Source organism: Capricornis sumatraensis, chromosome 8, assembly GCF_032405125.1.
Source record: "Capricornis sumatraensis isolate serow.1 chromosome 8, serow.2, whole genome shotgun sequence".
Lineage (NCBI taxonomy): Eukaryota > Metazoa > Chordata > Mammalia > Artiodactyla > Bovidae > Capricornis > Capricornis sumatraensis.
In genome coordinates this window covers 65,060,522-65,073,388 of record NC_091076.1, presented here as the reverse complement: position 1 = coordinate 65,073,388, position 12,867 = coordinate 65,060,522, and the positions used below count along the sequence as shown (strand labels likewise).

The 12,867-nt window shown below is 52.0% G+C and overlaps 1 protein-coding gene across 3 annotated transcripts in view; it reads left to right on the top strand.

Moving 5' to 3' along the window:
* Positions 1–5,125, top strand: part of AP2B1 (adaptor related protein complex 2 subunit beta 1) — a 109,435-nt gene extending 104,310 nt beyond the window's left edge. For 2 of the 3 annotated variants that reach the window (XM_068977646.1, XM_068977645.1), the window contains one exon: positions 2,652–5,125. In XM_068977646.1, coding sequence (XP_068833747.1) covers positions 2,652–2,726 — 75 coding nt within the window. In that variant the 3' untranslated portion in view covers positions 2,727–5,125. The remainder of the gene's footprint in view (positions 1–2,651) is intronic. The other variant, XR_011145174.1, reaches the window with a different exon arrangement.
* The last annotated feature ends 7,742 nt before the right edge of the window (positions 5,126–12,867 follow it).

The following is a 12,867-nucleotide window of genomic DNA, read 5'->3' as shown; positions in this document are numbered from 1 at the left end:
ATTTCCTTCTCCAAAGCATGAAAGTGAAAACTGAAAGTGAAGTCGTGTCCGACTCTTAGCAACCCCATGGACTGAAGCCTCCCAGGCTCCCCCGCCTATGGGATTTTCCACGCAAGAGTACTGGAGTGGGGTGCCATCGCCTTCTCCAGAGTAGTAGTACACTACATGATAAATCACTTCCTTCATCCCCTTACTGTATGTCATTAAGAAGGTTTGTTTGTCCCAGGGGGAAGAGCCCTCATAATCTCCAAGTAGCTCTGTCTCACCTGAAAAGAGAACTTGTCCCAGGTGAAGAAGTATGTATTCCCGGCCATAAACCTGGAGTAGATGTTTAAGCCCTTGGCTTATTGCCTACGCAAGGGAGGTGAGTCTAGGTGGGTGGCACTTCTCAGAGGCTGGTGGTAAAGATGTGGCACATAAGCAGGTTAGTGCTTCGAAAGCTAAAATCCTGGCAAGACCTCTCTTCCCATATGAAATGAGACCAGAGTCCTAAATCAGATTTTTTTTTCCCCTAAATCAGATTTTTTAGCTTCTTTTTTAATGTACATTTTCTTCTTGCTTTCTTTAGGAATTAGCAAAAAAAAAAAATTTTTTTAATGTGTTTCAGCTTTTTTTTTTTTTTAATATATTCCAGCTTGTCTTAACTGTATTTGTTGGAAAGCAAGGAATGGATTTAACCCTAAACTTAACCTATTGTTAAAGGCTGGGGTATCTGGGGGAGGGAGGTGATAGAACAGTCCAGAGAAAGAGATTCTTCCTTCTCTTCTTACCCTCCCTCCCCTCCCTCTCCTCCCCCCTCCAAAGAGCAGCTCTAACTTTCTGTGTCTAGACTCCTGCCAGTGCCCACCTGGGCTTTTATTGAGGAAGACAACATTCTCTTATCACTAGTGAACCAGAAGTGGATCTCCAACTGGTTGGAAGTTCCAGTACTGCTACAAAGATATGAAAAATACAGAGCTGTATTTGAGGGAGGAGGAACTACCCCCTCTTTAGTCTGGGAGCTAACTCCCTTAGCTGTTCTTACTCTTTTTAGCTTCCTCTCCTCCTCCTCTGCTGAACCCACATACTTTCCCATGAGAGCTGTCTACAACACTGAGAGTGGAGAGGCTGGAAGAGGGGCAGGAAGGCAGGGAGGGCCTAGAGCTGCAGCTCTGACCCAAGTAGGGGGATGTTTTCTATTTATATTTGTATTCTAAAATTAGTCACTTTTTGTTTTACGTGTATCAGAACTGTCTTCCTGATGTATGTCGAGCAGCAGTTCTGGAAATGCCTTAGAGAATGCATATTAAAGCTGTAAATTTTAAATAGAGCCTCTTGTGATGTTCTTTTTGTTTGGCTTGGGTTTGCATTTTTAAAATCTCACTCAGTTCGGAGGATGTGAGTTTTCTCAAGAAGTTTGGGGTTGACCAATCATCTTCCTGACATTTTTGCCAAAAATATTCTCACCTCTTTGAACTTAAATTGTTTAGTCTCTAATAAGACAGTAAAGAGGTAAGATAATGTAAAATCTTATGGTGATATATCATTAAAGACAGCTTTTGTTCATCTGCTTTAATAAACGAGCAATAATGTCAGTAATACAAAAAACAGGGATTAAATTTTTTGGTTCTTAATGCAGTTTATATGCTTCTTTTGTTAACATTATTGTGAATCTGGTGAATTTGCCTAATCTGGTACGATTCAGGAGTCCAAATCTAGGTTTAAATTTTGCGCTTGTTGACCCACAATGTGAAAATCTCAGTGTTTAGCATTGAAATCTTTTTAATATTTTAATTTGGTAATTGTTAGACTAGACAGAGGTGGTAATAGAGTGGTATGAGAAGTATCTGACCAGCCTGGATAAGAGGCAGAAGCTGAAAGAGAACACTGTTGGCATAAATGGTACACACTCGGTAAATGTCTCTTTAGTGTTAGTGTTAGTCGCTCAGTCGTGCTTGACTCTTTGAGACCCCATAGACTGCAGCCCACCAGACTCTGTCCATGGGATTTTCCAGGCAAAGGATACTGGAGTGGGTTGTCCATTTCCTTCTCCAGGGGAGCTTCCCAACCCAGGGATCGAACCCAGGTCTCCTGCACTGCAGGCAGATTCTTTACCATCTGAGCTACGAGGGAAGCCCGTGTTGGTTCTTAACTTTGTTCCCTAGCAGTGTATGCTCTCTTCTATATAACACAGGGAAGACTAGTTCCTTGGAGCTGTCTAGCTCCTGGTTTTATTTTACTTAGTTATCCATCCTCCTGAGTTGGGACTGAGATAACCGTCCTTGGGAAGACAGAAACTGGAACAGAGAGATGAAATGACCACCAAGTTAAGGGTTTTAGCCCTTCCTTTTCACTTGGTTATAGTCCCTGTGACTCCTAGCAAAGCAGGAAAGCATCTGTCCCCTGCAGTGTTTCCTGTGAATTATTTCCTAACTTTGCAGACCCACGTAGAATGTGGGTGGAAACACAGACAGCTTGACATTGATTAAATTGAAATTCTAAAGCCCACAGAACCTCCTATCAGCAGGGTCTCTTTGTTTGGCTGCTCAACGATAGAAACCCTTCTCCCCTTGTATCAGAAAGATCTGTCCTTGAACTGAATACTTGGATACCTTTTGAGCGAATGCCAGCCTCCGTGCTAATAATCTTCCTTCTCCTTTTCCTCCGCACAGCTGTCGCTGAAGTGTAGAGCTCCCGAGGTCTCCCAGTACATCTATCAGGTCTACGACAGCATTTTGAAAAACTAATAGACTGGTCCGGTGCCCTCCCGCCACCCTGTGATCGGTGCAGGCCAAGAACTCTTTAACTGGAAGAAATTGTTATCGCCATGTAGAATCTGAACCTGAACACACTGAGGCTACCCGCCAGGGTAGTGACTAGTCTAACCTGTGCTAATGTTAGGGCACCGCCTGTTGGATAGCTTAGCTTCCTGTGACCGTCTGTGACCGCTGCTTCAGTCGCTTCCCGCCTCCTGCCACCCGCTGCTCTCTGTCCTCACTTGTGGGCTTCTCCGTGCTGTCCTTACAGTGGCTGCAGTTTCGAGTGTAGTTTGATATTTTGTAATCGAGACCTCGTTTCAAAAGCAGAAAAAGACAAAAAAATATTAAAGCAAGGAAAAGTGTCACTGAAACGTAAACTGCACTTTATTGTTTTATATTTTTGTACATAGGAGAAATTGAGGGAATAGTGTGTAACTGAGGGAAGTGTTAAGACAACCGCACAGTCCTGGAGGGAAGAGACACAGTTTGTTGCCACCCCGTGGCAGCCTTGTTCCTGATCACTTTCTTTTCTCTCCAAACTCCTTTTCCTATGATTCCTCCTGCCCTGTATTTTCATCTCCTTTGATGCGCTGCAGCTAGGAATGGTGGTCTTCCTTGAATGGTGCTATAGGGCGTAGGAAATGGGGCCTTGAGGCACCCAGGCTGAGAAGAACTTACACAGTCCTTACCCGAGGTCGAATCTGAGAATGACACTGATGAAAAAATTTCAGGAATCAAACCCCACCCCACCCCCAAGCTCCCACTCTGGGTTTAATTTAATCTCAGGTCCAACTCACATCTAAAATGTTGATTTCAGAGTTCCAACAGACTTACTTGAAATAATAACTCATCCAACCTTGTTTTTCTAAAAAGGAGAAAGATAAAAGCCAAACAGGATGTTACCGCCTGAGGACTGTTGACTGTTCGGTAGCAGAGGTGGGGGGCTGGGTCTCCGAATCCCTGTCAGAGTTCTCACTGCAGGACCCTCTCGTTGACTTTCTTTCCTCGATGCCTTTCTCTTACCTTTCCGGTGCCTGCTTCCTTATGGCTCTCCTCACACTCCACGCAGATTCTGGCGCTCCATTCATTGGCATCCGGTGGCGGCAGAGTCTCTATCCGGGGTCTTGAAGGTAAACCCTGATGCCAGAATGGAGGACCCTCAGTGCTGGAGGCCAGCAGGGCGGGTGTGGGGAGGAAGTGAGCTTCTGGTGCCACACAGTCATCCCTCGGCTCTCTGATGCTCGGCACTTGGGTTGCTTAGGCTCCCAGGCAGGTGAGATCACCTCAGAGGGCCAAGTTGTCCTTTTCTTCTCTCAAAAGATCGGGAAACGTGAGAACCCCTGCCCCCCTGGACACATGGGGTGTGGCTGTCAAAGAGTGCTCTGTGCCCGGAACACCAGTCTGTCCAGCAGGGCTGTCTGTTGCACCTGTGGGAACTGCTGCTGCCCGGCACCGGGGATTCAGCGTCCATGACTGAGACTGCTTCTCAGATGCCCCCACTTGGGTCCAAGACCTCACGTGGGACTTGGCCCTGAAAGTGAGTCCAAGAGGAGGAACCCTAGAAAACAGCAGAAACTACCCTGCAACTGTGTTGCAAGTGAAATGACCCTGACTCATACTACTTGGAAAGCCACGGGGAGCAGGTTCCCCAAACCAGTTTCTTAAGCCTTGACACTCTCCATGAGAAGAATTCCTAGGGTGAGGGACAGGAACCCCTCAGGCACGTGAAGAACAGGAAGTGGCACAGGATGGTGGGTGGGGGTGGGTGCCAGGTGAGGTAGAAAAGCAGGTGGGTGAAGCTCTGGTTGGGAGATTGCTCGTGGAGTCAGTGCGATGCAAGCTGTGAAGAAGGGCCCCACTCCACACTCAGTGTTCTCGCCTCAAAGCAGACTGCCATTCCAGGCGGCAGAGCTTGTGGCAGGGTAAGCAGACGAGACAGTGTGGCACTGAGACGTGTCCCTCCACCCCTGAAACCCAGCTCTTCAGCCTCCCCGGCAGCCATGGGCCACAGCTGGACTTAGCTGACCCGGCCTGTCTGCCAGCCCTCCGCTCCTTGGAGAGGCTCCCTCCTGGTTTGTCCCTGAGCAGCTGGAGAGGGATTCTGCTCCACAAGAAGGACCCCTCTCCTGAAGAGGCAGAGCCTATCGCCTCCACCGCAGTGACCCTCGGGGCCTATTTGGAGCTTGGTCGAACGGGGGACGAGCGAAGGTTGCCCTGCAGTCCCCTGTCCGCCGCTGCAGCCTGTTTCTGTAACGTCCTGGCGTCTCACGAAGGGCACGGCAAGCGCACACACACCCAGGACTCTTGCTGGTCAGAGATTCCCTGAGTGTCTGCCCTCGCCCGAGCCTGTTTTGTGCGTCTGCGTTGTGAACCTTGGGACTGGAGAGGAGGGGGAAGGGGGGTAAGTGTTGCCCTAAGAAAACTTAGCATTCCTTTGTTGTTGGGATCTGTTCTGGGGGAGGGGGGAGGGGGGAGGGCGGGGGAACCTTGACTTTGTCTTCGTCAATAAACTCTCATTTACACAAAATGGAGTTTGTGCTGTGTACTTTGTTCCCAGAACTGACACTGGAGGACAGAACACAGCGGGCCAGGGGAAGGGTGGGGTATTAATAACCATGCTATTAGAACTTGCCTTTCGGCTGCCCGGCCCTCCCGGGGGTTTAGCCAGATGAAATGTGGAGATGGGCCTGAGGAAGCACCACATGCCTCAGAGGCTCCTGTCTCCCCGGCGCCCGCTGCTGTCCCCACCACCATCACCACTCAGGCATCTCACTGCAGGCAGTGCTCCGAGGAACCAGTTCATCTTCCCTGGCAGGTCCCCTCCAGGACTCAAGCGGATGGGCCAGGGGCAGCCAACCAGCTAGCCAGGCACGGGCAGAAGGAGCCCAGCAGAGCTTCTCGTCGGTGTCCTCTTACCCAGGACGTTTCACTAATCCATTTATAAAAAGCGTCTTGGATCTGCACTGGGGGCCTTCATGTTCCCAAGTGGGTAGAATTAAAGCACTTTCAATCAAGCTTCCCAAGGAGTTCAGATCAAATCCCCTGCATTTGTGTGGCTGGGGACTCGCGAGCCAGGTGTGGTCAGGCTGGAGGCCCTGGCCCTGCTTCTGATGAGTGGACAGCCTCTGAAGTCCCCCACAGCCTGGCGTGGGGGAGCGAGGCTGAGGGGTCCAGTGCCCAGATGCCCTGAGCCTCAGACAGCATAGGGAAGGTGCACAGGGCTCCGCACAGTAACTGCTTCGACTACGTGGATGTTCAGACACCATGAAAACTATCCTTCAGCAGCTAGGAACTCGGGGTGTCACCACATGCTGCCTACAGTTGGCCTGAGTTCCAACTGGAGTAACTCTGGCAGGGAAGTGGGGTCAGGGTGGACTTTGTGGAGGTTCCGAGTCAGAGATGAGAAGAGGGATAGGCCTTGCTGAGATCTGATTGGATTCACCAGCTAAGAATGTCAGTTTTGGCCAAGAAAATCCTTAGGGCAGAAGCTCTTAACTCTTGGGTCCACATTTCACACCCCAGAGATTTCATGAAAGGCTGACAATTCTTACCAATTGGGTAGGGCCTGGGACAACCTGCATTTCAAAACATTACCCAAGTGTTTCTAAAAGTGCAGAGTTGACACTCCGTGCCAGAGAAAGACACCTGTTTGCCTACTGCCTCTTCTGGAGTAACGGGATTCTTGTGGCAGCTGAAAAATGGCAAAGCAATCTGATGCACAAGTTGCCTGCCTGTCCCTTGAGTTTGAGAGTATTATCCCCATTTTTCAGCTGAGAGGAGGTAAAGCCACAGCTTCCCTTCATCCCACTCCTCTGAGCCACCAGGCCAAGGGCCAGCCTTGCTAAGCCCCTACATCCCAGTGCGGTTCAGTCTCCAGAAGCAGGGGACACTGGCGAGAGACCTCCACTTGAGATCGCCTGAGATCCTCCTCCTCCTGCCAAATGCCAAGTTAGGAAACACTGAGCTCTCAGGTGCATTGTTTCTGAGGCCACAGAAGAGCTGAGGACTCCAGGTTGGAGCCTTCCTACTCCCACCCCAGGCATTGATGCTTTTTCTGGTTTTGCTTGGACCCAGATTTCTTTTCCCTGCCACCCCCAGCTCCAGGAGGCAAGAGAGCCTGTTTATTTTAATACCTGGTGTGGCACTTGGGAAAGATCACACCTCCCCCGTTGTTACCCATTTCTATCTCCTGAACACTAATCCTAGAATCCCCACCAGCCCCCAGACATGTTATTAGCAACAAGGATGTTTCTTGAAAAGTTTCCGAGTTGGCTCCAAACTTGCTATCTCAGTTTCTCATTTAGCTTTTGCCCTGCTGTTCTTGATGCTGCCAACAAGGGGAAGGCTAATTCAGGGATTGTTTAGACCCAGATGGACTTAATTTCCAGAAGTATCCTTTGAGACAGCACTGCCCCAACACTCTGGGGCTGAGAGAACTGCACTCCCCACCTTCTCCCACTGGGTAGGTGTTAGAGGAGAATGGGCAAGTCTAGCCTGTGGGTTCCCCTCTCTTGATTCATTCACTCTCCACTTACTGTTAAAGGCCCCAGGATCTGGCCAGACAGCCTCTGAAAGCCAGGGGGATCCTCGGCTCTGAGGGAGCAAGGGCGGAGTCCCAGGTTTAGGTCTTTGTCCTCTGGGCTTCAGATGCTGTAGGTGGGTTCACAGGTCCCATCTCTTGGAGTCTTCACCTCAGGTGACTTCAGCTGAACCGGAGCCATGGACTATGGACAGAGCCTCTCGGGTTTTTTTCACCAAGGTAATCCTAACCATAGAGAAGAGTGAACAGGCTCCTAGGAGCGTACAATCCTTAGCCCAAAGTGACTCAGCGAACCAAAATGACTTTACCAACCAAATCTTAAATTCAGGCAAATTTTACATTTTATATTAATTGAATGGGTTGGGATTTAAGATATAATGCTTTAGGAACTTCTCTGGCCATCCAATGATTAAGACTCCCTGCTCCCACTGCATGGGGCACAGGTTCAATCCCTAGACAGGGAACTAAGATCTTGCGTCTGTGTGGTAAAAAAAACTCTCTCTCTCTCTCTCTCTCTCTCTCTCTCTCTCTCTCTATATATATATATATATATATATAAAATATATATGTTGTTTAGTTGCTCAGTCATGTCTTTTTGCAACCCCACGGACTGTAGCACTCCAGGCTTCCCTGTCCATCACCAACTCCCCGAGCTTGCTCAAACTCATGTCCATTGAGTCGGTGATGCCATCCAAACATCTCCTCCTCTGTTGTTCCCTTCTCCTCCTGCCCTCAGTCTTCCCCAGCATCAGGATCTTTTCCAATGAGTCATCTTTTCGCATCAGGTGGCCAAAGTGCTGGAGCTTCAGCTTCAGCATCAGTCTTTCCAATGAATATTCAGGACTGATCTCCTTTAGGATGGACTGGTTGGATCTCCTTGCATTTCAAGGGACTCTCAAGAGTCTTCTCCAACTCCACAGTTCAAAAGCATCAATTCTTCGGCATTCAGCTTTCTTTATAGTCCAACTCACACATCCATACGTGACTACTGGAAAAACCATAGCCTTAACTAGACGGACCTTTGTAGGCAAAGTAACGTCTCTGCTTTTTAATATTGCTGTCTAGATTGGTCATAACTTTTCTTCCAAGGAGTAAACATCTTTTAATTTAATGGCTGTAGTCACCATATGCAGTGATTTTGGAGCCCGCAAAAATAAAGTCTGCCACTATTTCCACTGTTTCTCCATTTGCCATGAAGTGATAGGACCGGATGCCATGATCTTTTTTTTCTGAATATTGAGCTTTAACTTTTCACTCTCCTCTTTCACTTTCATCAAGAGGCTCTTTAGTTCTTCACTTCCTGCCATAAAGGTGGTGTCATCTGCATATCTGAGGTTCTTGATATTTCTCCCAGCAATCCTGATTCCAGCTTTCATATAAAGCAATCCATACATTGTTTTAAATGACATCACTGCAAGCCAGTGTGAGGCCCTGTAATGAACCTGTGGCTCTGTGTTCCCCTAGGGGAGCTAAGCTGAGAATTCTGAGAAGCCTGGCTGCAAAGTGTGTGTGAGCATTGAATGATTTTTTATTTCTAGGTTTCCTTGGGCTGAAACAGAACTAGAATGGACTTGGAGGAGTAGACAAATTCTGAGATCCTTGGGCAGAGTAAGGATGAAATATGTTCAGAAATGGTGGGGGGACTGGTGGTGCCCTGGACAATTTAATCAAATTAAGAGTCTGTTGGTTGACCCCCATTGCAATCCCATAGGGCCAGGGAACCTGACGTCACCAGAACAAAAGTGGCACTAGAAGAGGGGGTCCGTGCTCTTCTTGCCCCTGAATTTGCTTCTAGCTGCTGCCCTGACCCCTCTCAAAACCCTACCCCAGCACCTGGGAGCCATCCTAGCATAAATAGAAATGCTTTCCCAGGGGGTGGTTCAGCCTCCCTTTTAGTGGCTGTATCTGTAAAACAAAAGACAAACAAAAGGTCACACAGTAAGACCCCATGCCAGGCACTGCGTTGAGGACTCTACACACCACAGGCTCATTTGTGCCTTGGGGACAACTCCACTTTATAAATAAGGCAGAGAGTTCAGAGAGGTCAAGTAATTTGCCTTCAGTGGCAGAGTAAGTGGTAGGGCCAAGATCTAAATCTAGACCTGCTTGATCTGAAGCCCAGGCTTGTAACCCCTGTGCTCTTTGTCTGGACAGGAGGGGGAAGGGCAGCAACAGGGAGGGTGCTCAGCCCTCAGGGCAGAAGCTGGGGCCCACGTGCATGCCAGAAAGTATAGAAAGTCACACAGTGGGAGATGTTGGGTCCAAGGGTGAAAACACTTGAGAGATTTCTCCCAGCTTCCTCCTCCTCCCTGCACCTGCCTCGCTGACCAGGTTGCTGGCCTGCTTCAAAACTGCTCCATGTACCCCAGTGAGACAGGTCTAGATCCAAACTCCCTACCAGGCAACCAAGGCCTTTGTGACTTCACATCAACCAGCCTCTCAGCCTCCTTTTGTATTTCCAGGCCCCTCTGTCTGGTTCCTGTACTCCCTTCTCAAAGCCCTGGAATCGCCCCTAGATTCTCTGATCTGAAGCCTTCCTCATCCATGCCCTCCCTGCCCTGGCAGCCCAGTTCTACTTCTTTCAAGGCTCCTTCCTTGAATGCCGCCTCCCCTGAAGCCTCCGCGGACTCTTCTCACTGCTTGGCCGGTTCCCTCTGCCCTGCCCTCGGGACGTTGACTTTGCACACAGGGCACACGTGAACGCCTTGTGTCTGCCTCTGGTCTCGGGGTTAAACTGTGAGCATCGGCCAAGTTCCTCAGTGGCTGCCCCGCTACAGACTCCCAATCTTTGATTCCGCATTTTACACTTCAGTAAGACCAGTCCACTCAGCCTCTCTCAGCCTCACCTATCTCACCTATAAAACGGAGGAAACAGAATCTACCTCGTAGTATTGAGAGGGTCAACTTGGAAGACACAGGCAAAGATGGGAGCCCACGGTTTGGCACATAGTACCTGATCTTAATTGTTAGCTGCCTATGATCAATGACCCTGACCACGATTTCTTTAGAATAAATATACAGGCGATTCTGCCCTGGACGTGGGCAAACGCCGGCATCTCCCCGTCTGCAGAGGAGAGGGGAGCAGTCGTTTCAGGGCATGGAGGTCACGCAATGGCTGAGGATGAGCTTTGTTTTGCTGGCCTCTCTGCTCTTCTCTCACTGAGGCAGTGAAGGGTGAAAGTGACCACCCTTGGCGGTGACTATCTGCGGGGTGGAGGAGAGGAGGCTCGATGCCCTCTAGCACGCGGTGGGCGCCCATCCAGAACTGAACCGGGAAGGGTTAGAGGAGACCTACACCTGGGGTATGTGGTGGGGGTGGGACGGTGGGGTGGGGCGGGATATGGAGAGAAGCAAGAGGAAGCAAGAGTCTTTAGGGCTTCTCCAGTCCCTTTTTTCCGCCCCTCCAGGTTGGAGTTAAACACATCGCAGGGAGAGTCAGAAGGGGTGAAGGTCGAGGCTCGGGATGAAGAATTGGTCCCGGGCCGCCCCGGTGCAGACGGCGGGCTCAGGGACCCAGCGGAAGGCCGGCCGGGCACGCCCCCCCGCCCCCCGCTCCGCGCCCGCCGCCGCCTCCTCCTCCCGGCGCGAGCGGGCGGCGCGCTCCGGAGGGAGAGCGGGGCCGGAGGAGGTTTGCTACCCCCTCGGCGACCAGCACCTGCCCCGCGCCGCCCCGCGCCCGCCCTGACTGGGCATCCGGGGGCGCCCGCACCTTTCTCCCCCCGGGCCGGGGAGCCAGCCAGGGGGCAGCGCCGGAGCCCGGGGGGAGCGCGGCCCCGCCGGCCGGCCGGCCCGCCCGGGCTGGGGGCAGCTAGGACGGCCCCGGGTAAGCGGCGGGAGGCTGGCGGGCCGGGCCCGGCTGGGTCGGTGGGGGTGTTGGAGGGGGGCCGGCCGGGCCGACGGGGGCCAGGGACGCGGAGGGAGGAGGGGGCCGGCAGGCTGGCAGGGAAGCGGCGCGGGGCGGCCACGTGAGCGCTGGTGCGGGGGCTGGGGGGTGCCTGCGAGGTGCTGGAGGCGGAGAGCCGGCAGGGCTCCGGCCTCCCCCCGCCCCTCCGCTCCTACCAATCAGGTCGTAGGGAACCCAGCATCCTCCGACGCCCCCACGCACCCACCCACCCACTCCCACAGGAATGTGATGGGCACCAACAGCGGGCCGACGTGGTGCTTCGGTCCACAGGACTTGCAAACCCCCACCCCCCAACACGCCCTCAGCTTGGGGCTGGGACTCAGGTGTCCGGGCCCCCGGCAGGGGAACCAGAAGCAGGCTTTGGCCCCAGTGTCTGTCCCTGGGCGCCGTCTGCAGACTCACTGCAGAGCTCAGGCCTTGGGGAGGGAGGCTGAGGGGTGCCTGGGCCCTGCTTCTCTGGACAGTCCTCTTCCACCACCCCCTCCACACCCCGCTGCTGGGGATGTTGGATTAATAAACACTCAGACCCAGGACCCCTGCCTGGGAAGCGGGAGGGGGGCCTGGGTCACGTTTGAGTCAGGGATGGGACTACACTTGGGCCTGCTGGGCTCCAGGAGGCTGTCCCCAACCCAGGGCCCTCTGCACCCTGCTCCTTGGCTCCAGCACTGTTGTTCCGCTTTTATTCCCTAGCTCTTCCCCCAGAAAGGGTTGATTTCAGGGCAAGGGAGTATGTTGTCCAGGAGAATCTGCAGGTAGGGTACAGCCTAGAGACCTCATAAGTTGCCACACCCAGGGGGAGGCCGGAAGTCTTCTCGCATCCTTTGCCCTCTCTTCTTCCCCTAAGATGCCCCCCTCCCCAGCGTGTGCTGGTTATATAATTAACCCAGCTGAGGCTCTCTGCCAAGCTGACAGGGTCCAGGGATGCCTGAGGGGCCCAGGGCCCTGGAGGAGTTTAGGGGGAGGAGGGGCTGGGACTTCCCCATGTTGGGAGCTCACAGAAGTAGAGAAGCCCTTGTTGGGAAAAGGACACTGCATGGGGCAGGAAAGAGATGAAGGTCCTAGGCTTAACTGATAGCTCAACGGGCTACCTGGTCTTCACATCCCTAAATTTGTTTGTTTTCACCTTCAATAAAATGGGGGAGGATTGCACACACACTACATATATGTGAGCAGCAGTGAATAGTGACCCATTGGGGATGGCTAGGAGGCCCCCCTGGGATCGTGGAAAGCCTTTGATGAACGAAGGGCCCCTCGTCCCTGTTTAGTGAGCACCTCCTCTGTGCAGGCACCATGCATGCTCAACCTCACAACACCCTGTAAAGTTTCTTGCCCAAGATCACACTGTAGGTGAGGGGCAGAGCAGGGGATCCAAAGCTGGTGGGTCTCACCCCAAATCCGGCCCTTGGTTTACTCTGCTGTGTGTGCACATCCATGCCCAATGGATGGGGTCCTCTGAGCCAGGCCAGACTGAGGGATGTTCAGCTGTGAGCTGTGCACGTAGGGAAAGGGTACGCACCGACAGAGAAATCATGCGTGTGTGCTGGAGGCTGTGGCCCTATCAGAGCCCAGCACACCCATCTCCCCCAGACCCATTTAGCAGACGGGAAGTCCCAGGCATATATACCTGCTTCCCTGGTCAGCATCCTCCACAGAAAGAGAGGGCACCTGGCTAAGAGGTTTACTTG